The sequence below is a fragment of the Arachis hypogaea genome, chromosome 16, assembly GCF_003086295.3.
Source record: "Arachis hypogaea cultivar Tifrunner chromosome 16, arahy.Tifrunner.gnm2.J5K5, whole genome shotgun sequence".
Lineage (NCBI taxonomy): Eukaryota > Viridiplantae > Streptophyta > Magnoliopsida > Fabales > Fabaceae > Arachis > Arachis hypogaea.
The window spans coordinates 12,152,237-12,162,152 of record NC_092051.1 but is presented as its reverse complement, the minus strand read 5'-3'; the positions used below and the strand labels follow the sequence as shown (position 1 = coordinate 12,162,152).

Genomic DNA, 9,916 nt, shown 5'->3' with positions numbered 1-9,916 from the left:
AAAAGTTTTGGTATTTTTATTTATGGTATTATATTTTCTTAAATTGATATTAATCAAATCGATAGTTCAAAAAAAAAAAAAAAAACTTAAAATAAAAATGTTCAATTTATACTTTTAAATTTTTTTTAATGATCCCATTATGTGGGAGCAAAGTTAGCTATTTTGAAACCACAGAAGAGCATCATCACTGATGAATGCATGCATCAGTCAGTGTTTAACAGAAATAACGAGTTTCAAGTTATAGACACACACTATAAATCTGGGTTACGATTAAGTAGCTGAATAATATACATAATTCATCAAGTATTTGTGGTGTGAAGAAGTGGTAAAGAAGAGAAAATGTTAACACGTGTCAGTCTAAGTAGCCCGCTTCTTCTGACTCCCCTTTCTTCGCTGTCACTTTCTATTACGTTCCTTCTTTTTAAGATAATCTTTATCTCTTGGATTTGTCTTTGTCGCATTTCAACAAACAACAACAGCACAGCAGTTAGTAGCTAGCTAGAGAGATGGGGGAGGCAAGAGCCAATCTAACAAACAATAATAGTAATGAAGGAAAGAAGAAGATCAATCCATTGGGCAGCATAATCCTCACTCTTGGCGGCGGCGGCGGTGTTGCCGGGCTAGTCGTGATCGGTGGAGCCTTGGCCGTTGCAGGTTTCATGGCGGTTACGTCTTTCGCAAGAAACAAAAGCAATGCAGAGGCAAAGGGAATGGTCACCCATGATCACCACGAAGACGAATGCGGGTATAAGAGTGCAGAGGATCACAAAACTGCATGGTACATATGTATTTATATCATTGTGCATCAACGATTATGCATATCTACGTTAATAGGAAACTAAACTATTTTTGTTGAAGCAGTTTCACATCCAATAAGAGTATGAATTTGCACCAAGTTACTCCCTCAGAGATTATGACGATTGTGGTAATTTTCATCCTTCCTATTTGTTCCGTTAAGCACTTGCTTTTTGTTATTGTTGCAACAAAATTGGATGTTGAATTTGGTTCCAGGAGGAGAAGAGTGATCATAAACTCAATAACGAAGAGGAGAACCAGACCTGCTTTCATCAACAGGAGATTGCGTTCTCTGACTGTTCACACCCTGAAAGTGCATCATCTTCCAATGACACTGGGGTTGCGGAAGATTGCACCATGTCACTGTTTAATAGCCCCAATGATGGCCATTCACATGGCCTCAAATCCACTGAAACAGAATCTGACAAGGACAGTGATATCAACGAGGGGGAAGATGATGATGATGATGATGATGGTGTTTTAGGGAGTGATGAAGAGGAGGAGGAAGAAGAGAGCTCGAAGGCAACAGGGTGCACCTCCTTCGATTACAATGATGAACCGGTTTGGCCTGCAGAGCTGATACCGGAGGAAGACTTCAAGGGAGAAAACTATTGTCATGGCCAAGTTTGCAGTGACTGTGATGGTGATGCCTCCGATTATGCTGAGAATGAGAGAGCCATGAAGTTATCAAACGATGTTACTTTCAAAGGAACAGCAAAAGCAAATCTGTGTTTGGAGCTGAATGAAGAACCTTCGGTACTCAAAAACTGGATTGTTCCCACCATTTTGCTAGCCTTGTTTTTCATCGTACTTTTTCTGACCCGACAAGAATCGATTTTTGTTCTCGATGAGGCTGAGTCTGTAGTATAGACTAGTTGTCCCATGAAGTAGATTTCGGATCCTATATATGTTTATGTCTTATGAATTAGAACCATATGAACTTTACAGTTTACACGATCTTTGTATCTATTTTGAGAACCCATATTTCAATCAGTTATAACAATAATACAGGTTAGTCAAAGTGAACATGTTAACAAAGGAAAAAGAAAATGGAATTCTTATTAATGTTAGGAACCTTATTAATCCCACTTATATAACGCAATTATTTTATTTATAGCATATTGGCCTTGTAATTTGAGAGATAAGACAAGTTAAAAAAGACTTTGTAACAACTAACAAGACATCTCCAGCAACTAACTAGTAAAATCTAAATACTCGTATTTTTTCTGCACAACTACATTTACAGTTTTGTATATACTCCTTTATCCTATCACTCTTTTTTCTATATACAACCGCCTTGAGTTTCTAGTCTTTAGCTCAATTGGCTGCTGCCGGTTTATTGGGTTAGCGAGTTGGAACAAATTTATGTATGAAACAAAAATTTAGACACATAATAATGCCTTCCTTGATGCGAACAAAACTTAAAGTTCCCTGATATAGTCTTGCAATGCTTGAACTAGCACTCGAGAACAGCATTGTCTTCCACCAAGCTCGGCCAGCTGCAACCGGTAGACCACCCTAAAACGCCTAATATATGATCCACCATAGAGCAAGCATTCACCTGAGAAATAACTTAACTGTTAGTTGACCTAAGTTTCATTTAATTAGAAAGAAAAATCATGAATTAAGTACTGAGCATAATGGTGACATGGTACAGTACCAAGTTTTCCAAGTTTCCTTCTATGTGAAATAACATGACACCCATTCCTCTTCCTCCATCAATCTCAGCCTGGTCATTTGATAAGTCAAGTGTTACGTATATGCCAAAATAAAATCGAACGAGTGTGATGTAAAATACATGTTATGTTATTTCAGTATAGTGTGATTGCTGGGACTTCGTTTAACCACTCACCATACAAGAACATATGGCTATGCCTGCTGTGGCCAATGCTGTTGTGACCTCGGCCATCATGCCTGAAATATTTGGTTGACAGGTTACCAATGAGGGATTTTTACTAGAAGGAATCAAGATAACAGCTAATAATACATATTCATTTCATCATTGTAACTTCATGCCATATTCTGAATCAATAGCTCTGGATGATCAAAGATTAAATATGAAAAACACGTATTATGTTTAGAGTTTTTCATCATACCGACTCAGTCCTGCAAAGCATATAGTCTAACAAAAATGCTTACTAGTAAGTATCATGCTGATCCCAGGAATGAAATTAATCAACATTATTGGAATAGTAAGGTTACCTCTTCGGTCTATGCATACCACACACAACCATTGGATGGAGTGCCCCTCAATATTGTGCCAAGTAGCAATTTTCTGAGCTTGCCAACTTTCTAAACCTGGCAGGACTTCCTTATATCTTGGAACGGTAGCTTGAATTATCTTGGCCAAATTGTTTCCCTCATTCAACATCTGTTCTTTGCCATTCAAGCTTACATGATGCACGTGCTTGTTATGTTTTCCGTTTACCTTGGGGACCAAACACTTCCATTCTTACTTTGGGGGAGAAGCCGATTCCTTTCTGGAGTTGTTATTTCCACTCCATTCACAAACATTTTTCCCCACGTTGGTCTACAACCATTTGAACCATGTGACAGTTCTTCAGATTCACTTTCTCCTTCAGAATCAGTGACAAAGTCATTGACTGCTTCCGTTGTGATGTCAGAAGCAGAACGTGCGGCTTGCTCCCTAAGGAACTAGACAACATAAAATGTTTAGTTAGAGCACAACCTTTGTTCTAGTCTAAATGACTCAGGCACTACATCCGTTTTATGAGACTATACCTTCATTATTTTGTGCCTTGCACTACGGGTTTTAGCATGTTGCAACCATTGCTTATGCCTCTGAAAAGCTGATTTGCTGGAAAGTGCCTGTAACAAAAAACTATGAGCTCCAATGATGCTAAAAGGGTAACATGCAGTAACAGTGACTGATCAATGTTACAAGTTTTCCAGTGGGTATAAACAACCGATCAATGTCATGGAGGAAAGTCAAAACATAAAAATTATGGATAAAATTTGTATAAGCATACATTTTTTTCTTCCTTATGATGCATAGGAGATACAGAAGACAGGCTTAAAAAATGAATCCAAAACTTGAACCACAGATACTTAAATATACAATTAAGCCAACATGGCACATTATCTTCCCTTTCCACAATTCCCTATTCAAAATATAATTACTTTCCTATCACAGAAAATATGTCAAACAGTAATGACAAATAAATAGGGTGAGTTGAATAGCACGCACATTATATGTGATTATCTCCACTACTTCTGCATTTGCAAGTACACGTGCAGGAGAAACAAGATTACCATTGACCTGTATTGACACCATAAGGATTGCTAATATTAACAATGGTATAAAACATCTTATTTTATTATGTCTTTTCCTGATTAACACTTGATTTAAATTATCACAAAAAATGAGGAGTTTGATACCTTTGCAGCTACCATCTTGTTACCAATTTCAGTGTGTATCATATAAGCATAGTCAATGACAGTAGCACCTTGAGGAAGATTTTTAATCTGCATAAGATATGCATCAAGAATCCGATGAAAATATTCTGATACTAGCTTCTTAATTATATGTTTCAATGAATTGACGGAGAAAAAAGAAGGGGAGAAAAAAGGAAGTTGTATTGCATGTCACATAGCCCATCCTTACCTCTCCCCTGGGTGTAAACACAAAGACACGACTTCCCAACAGATCTCTTGTAATTGTGTCTACAAACTCCCTGGAACTCATGTTGCCAACAAACTCTTCTTGCCACTCTCTAATTGCATTGAGCCAGCCAATCTGTACGGAAAAAATACTTCGTTTATTAAACAACCAAGTATCAAAATTTTACCCCTTTTTTGGTGCAAAGTCAAGGTTACCATTAATAAACTTTCTAATCAAGTTTATTTCTATCACAATCTGTCAGGAACAGATAGCATACTCTGAGTGCAATGTTGGCATTATTAAGACACACAGTCTTCCCTCTTGCACTTTTACTATTAGGCAATGCACTTCCAACCAAGCCAGTGATAAATTCTCTCCCACTATAATGAGCAGCAATGCCCCTTTCAGCTATCAAATCCATTTCTTCTGTTCTAATCTGCAGGGGTAAAAGAATTAAAAATTAAAAAAATCAGGACAAACAGAAAATCCTGTGATGCACTTCACGTGGATCAGGTAGAGCTCTATATACAATTAGTTGGAGAAAATGGAATTTGCAAAGATGAAATTAAATATGGAAACCCCAAAAAATTCAACATTACCTGGACTTCTAGCCTAAACATGCTCTCATACAAAAACGGAATCACAGTTGTATGAAGACTCTGGTAGCCATTGGGTTTTGGGGTTGCAATGTAATCCTTCACCTATGAAAAAAACATAGCAAATAGTTCTCACCAGTCAATGAAAATTTGTTTCTCTTAAAAGTAGTACTTTCTACCCTCAAATAGAGTTAAGAGAGTAGTACACATACAGATCTAGGAATAGGGGTCCAGATTCCATGGACCAAACCCAGAACATGATAGCAAATCTGCATAAGATGAGAAGATCAGATAAGGTCTTCTGAAATGTTAAGAAATAAGGTGGACCAAGTTGAAAACTGTTCGTTAGACCGGGTCTGGAACGGGTCGGGTTCTGCGTGAGTGGAGGGTTGGGAGGACTCGCTGGGAGCAAGGTACGTCACTCACACTAAACCTAGCCGCCACCTTTTTTGTACGGCTTCTGACTTGAGCATCGGAGTCCTTTTTGCAGGTGGCACCCTTCACACATCGTCAGCTCGGAAGCACCCCGTTCTCACCTTGCTCCCAGCGAGTCCTCCCAACCCTCCACTCTCACGCAGAACCCGACCCGTTCCAGACCCGGTCTAACGAACAAAAACAATTATGTCCATGAACATGGTGTATTGGTTACCTGCTGTGCATTGCATAAAGGACCAACCCCAAGGCATGGCTTTGGTTTAATGATGATACGAAGCTGGTCAAAATAAACAGTTAATACTTCAGAAGACTAAATTTTTAACTGAATTCTTCATAACACATTAATCTTTTCAATTTTCAAGTATGTATCATAGCAAACCTGTGCAATTTGGTTAATCTCATTGATTGATCCCTTTGATTTGAGAACAGCCTTATAGACACTGCAGGTGACCAGGCATATTTCTTAATGAATTGCAAGAGAAGTAAGCTAAAGTACAACACAAAACACATATTATCTAGAAGCACTTAAGTTGTAAATAGAGAACTATAAAGGAAACATATAAAATGTGGACAATGTCAAAATGGATCAGCCAACATGAAAAGGGGGAAATAACAAAACAGTGGTGCTGGTGCTGAGTTTTAACCTGTAAGGCTCTTTGCACACCGCACGGACTTCTGTCTTAATAGTCAGAAGGTCCAAGAACTGATCGTCTTGGATTTTCTTCACCAATATTTTGTTTGCCTGTTAAGAAAGGGGGAATTCTTTTCTAATAAATGGACACAGCATGAAGTTATAATTTTCTACTTTCTATTTAAACACAAATTTAAGATAGGCAGAGCAGTATTACCTCCATAAGTTCTTTCTCATGTTCTTTGTATAGGTCAGCAACTCTCCTCTTGACTTTAGCATAATCTTCAGCATTTGTGTACATAAATGAAAGATTTTCTAGTTCCGACTGCATATGAAAATGCATAATGATGAATTATGGTAAGCAAGATTAACCCTCATGTTATGAAAAATATAGACGTATTATAGTAAACTTCAAGATTAGTAGTCTCTTTTGTGAGTTCTAGTCTAATATAACTATATGAGGTCTTGTGATAAAAACATTAATGCTAGCTCCCTGTGGCAATGCATGCATACCTTAATTTGATACATCCCAAGCAACTTTGCCAAGGGGGCAAAAACCTGTAATGTCTCCATTGCAATGCTAGCCTATATAAAAATAGTAGTGTCAGAAAAGCAACTCAGGGCCAAGCTTAGTCTTAATTCTTAAAACATTTGATACAACACAGAAGCATAAATTAATAATACTGCTATAATTTTAATGACATAAACATTCATAGGTTGTAGGGCATATTCAGAGCTATCAACATTGTGTAAACTCTTTACAATATCAATAAATAATAAGTGAATGCAGTAAAGGCAATTCAAGGATAAAGATGGATCTTCATAAACAATCAACTTCAGGCCACAGCTACTCAGAAGAAAATAAAGATTGTCATAAACAATCAAATTCTTGTTCAGTTTCAAGCAATTGAATATTAGAATAAAAGTGGCCTAAATGGATATACGAATTGTAGTGTCAAAGTTAGAAGATAAAAAATGCGCTGACCTGTTTATGTGGAGGCATATGAGATAGAGTGCGCATGTTATGTAACCGGTCTGCTAATTTGACAATAATAACCCGAACCTGCAATGACATCCATCAGTTGTCAAATTGATTTCAAGCTGTGACATAGAATACACTGGGAATAGACAAGCGCCTATTTATGTAGAAGAGTTCACCTCCTCTGTCATGGCTAGAAACATTTGCCGAAGATCCTCTGCTTTTACGTCTTGAACAGAATCATTTTCATTCTTATACTTCAATTTTCCTAGCTTTGACACCTAGTTAGGGCATATAAGATAATAGGCACCCAATTCATTTGGAAATTCATGGACATTTCATAAATACTTTAAAATCAAGAATCAGTACCTTGGTTTCTCCTTCCACAATGTGGCGTACAGTAGCACCAAACTCATCCTCAATCTTTTCAAAAGTAACAAGATTTGTATCCTCAACTGTGTCATGAAGTAACCCAGCTACCACCGATTCCCAGTCAAGTTCCTGGTACGTAGTTGGATCCATAATAAACATTAATTTGTCATATACACTTACTTAACAGAAGAAGTAGCATTTCTGCACAACTTACAAGTTCTCCAAGAATACGTGCAACCTCAACTGGATGAATGATGAAAGGTTCACCACTGCGTCTTTTCTGACCATCATGAGCTTCAAACGCCAACTGTAACAACAAGGAATAAGACAGACAAAATTAAAATGTAAATCCTACTAACTTGAAGAGGTTTTTTTCTGAGAAAACATTTTTAAGATTGCTTACCATAAGGGCATTATGAACTAATTCTAGTTCTTTAGGGGATAGGTATGAGATCGCAGGTTTAAGATCCTGCAGCAATCAAATGGAATATATTAGGTCTCAAACACAAGCAAAGGGGATGTTGTTGTTCGAAGAATCATAACCAACATTAGACATTCCAGGTTCACTAGAACATTGTACCTCCCACAAACTTTCAGGGGTAACATCATTGGCAGTATCCAATGAGAAGGCTGACGAACTACGTAACTGCCATCTTCTACTAGCAACTTGAGACAAGATAGATTTAGAGAATCCTTCAAGAAGTATGATATCAAGCGCTCCGTCTGGATGTGAACTAACTATACTAAAGGCTTTGCATTCCTACCAATGTTCAAGATTGACAGGTAAGATAATCAACAACGATGCTGATATTTAAATGACACATAAAATTACAACACCAATATTAACTGTTTTGCCTTATACAGAGTGCCGGAAAAAAGGTCATAATGAATTAATAACCTTCTCCTCCCACCCAAATAAATGGGAGGCGAAGTAATGCATCAATTAATTGCATTCTACAGCCTAATAATCCCGACATGAGTCGAAATGGCAGCACTCACACAAAGCTGGACGCAAAAACGCCAAGGGAAACTGCAAAAACTTACAAAATTATACCGGTTCCTTCTCCCATTTCGCTGCCGGGACATGGACGAAGACTGATGAGGATGAGCCGTGCTCGCAAGAAATCCAGTAAGGACCCTTGGAGCTTTCCAGGCACACGACAGAAGATTACAATCATATCTTCCACCCCCTTCCCATCTCCACTGCTTGCACACATTCACACATTCTAAAGAAACTGCAAGACACACAAGAAACAATACAAGCTCGGTCAAGAAGCACATGTCGAAATTTCCGCTTCAAAATAATCATCAAGAGTTCAAACAAACAGAAAGGAACATTCACTAAGCTACCAGAAAAAGAAAGAGAATTCAAGAACAACAAAAAGTTGAACCTAGGCATTATTAGGTAAGTAACATAGTTAAGGCCGCAAAAGTTGCAGGATTTGTTGGCATTTATCGCCGGAATTGAGACACATGCACATGGAGTATCCAAAGAGCCAAGAACAAAGATGGCAACTTTAACACAATTATTATTATTACCGTGAACTAAACGGTGGCATTTGTTTTCTGCCTTCTATCGTTCTTATTGATAAGCAAAGCAAAGGAAATTAAATGAAGGGAAACCAAGCGTACCTGACATGGAAGAAGCAGATGCCATGTTGTGTTGAGAAAGCGCAGTCTCATTGAGAATTGAGTAGGACGAGCTCGATACGAAGTGAGGTGAATCGGAAGCGACACAATGATGGGGTCATTGAATTTCGGAGCAGAAGAGGAGGAGGAAGAAGAAAGAGGAAGAGGGAGTGAGTGGATGAGCAGAATTGGAAGGAGGCGAAGGAAAGAAGGAAGATAACAGAGAGAGAGAGAGAGAGAGAGAGAAAGCTGAGAGGTGAGAGCAGATAAACCAGTTGAGCTGAGCTGAGGCCACACAATAATACCCTTTTTCGTACCACCAGATATTTCTCTCCTCCCCTTCATTTCCCTTCTAAAAATCTAAACCCCTTTTTCATAAATAATAAATAATAATAATAAAATATTTTGTATGTAAATTTCTACTAAAACTAAATTAGCCAATACATATTATTTTGGGCAAAAAACCCAAATAAACCAAGGAGACTTCGAAATTACCTAAATTCGCCAAATCAAAAATCTTCACCTGTATCCACCAGGACCAATTATTATGTAATTCGAATCAATAAGATTCGAATTATGCTCTCAAGTAATTCGAATTGATTTCATTCGAATTATGTGCATGCAACGAGTTAAAGTAATTCGAATCAATATGATTCGAATTACTATGAAGGTAACAACATATGGTAATTCGAAACAATTTGTCTCGAAATATATATAAAGAATTCGAGTCTAATTAATTCGAATTACTAGGTTAGCTTGTGTATCAACATAATTCGAAACAAATTGATTCGAATTATAAGTAAGGAATTCGAGTTTGGTTAGTTCGAATTACTAGGTTAGCTTGTGATAATTCGAAA

General features: G+C 37.6%; 1 protein-coding gene and 1 pseudogene across 1 annotated transcript; one reads left to right on the top strand and one right to left on the bottom strand.

The window, feature by feature from the left end:
* Nucleotides 1-423: 423 nt before the first annotated feature.
* LOC112756425 (uncharacterized) lies at nt 424-1,816 on the top strand. Its single transcript, XM_025805014.3, has 3 exons — nt 424-778; nt 862-925; nt 1,012-1,816. Exons 1-3 carry the CDS (start codon nt 507-509, stop codon nt 1,663-1,665), a joined length of 990 nt encoding a protein of 329 aa, XP_025660799.1. The 5' UTR covers nt 424-506; the 3' UTR covers nt 1,666-1,816.
* A 68-nt stretch (nt 1,817-1,884) lies between these two features.
* Nucleotides 1,885-9,386, bottom strand: LOC112756424 (putative GTP diphosphokinase RSH1, chloroplastic; annotated as a pseudogene).
* Nucleotides 9,387-9,916: the final 530 nt, after the last annotated feature.

Excerpts from the sequence above, each read along its gene's own strand:
- LOC112756425 (XM_025805014.3), top strand. The coding sequence starts at position 507 with ATGGGGGAGGCAAGAGCCAATCTAACAAACAATAATAGTAATGAAGGA. Across the intron at positions 779-861 it reads GAGGATCACAAAACTGCATG|TTTCACATCCAATAAGAGTA; the intron begins GTACATATGTAT and ends TTGTTGAAGCAG. Across the intron at positions 926-1,011 it reads CAGAGATTATGACGATTGTG|GAGGAGAAGAGTGATCATAA; the intron begins GTAATTTTCATC and ends ATTTGGTTCCAG.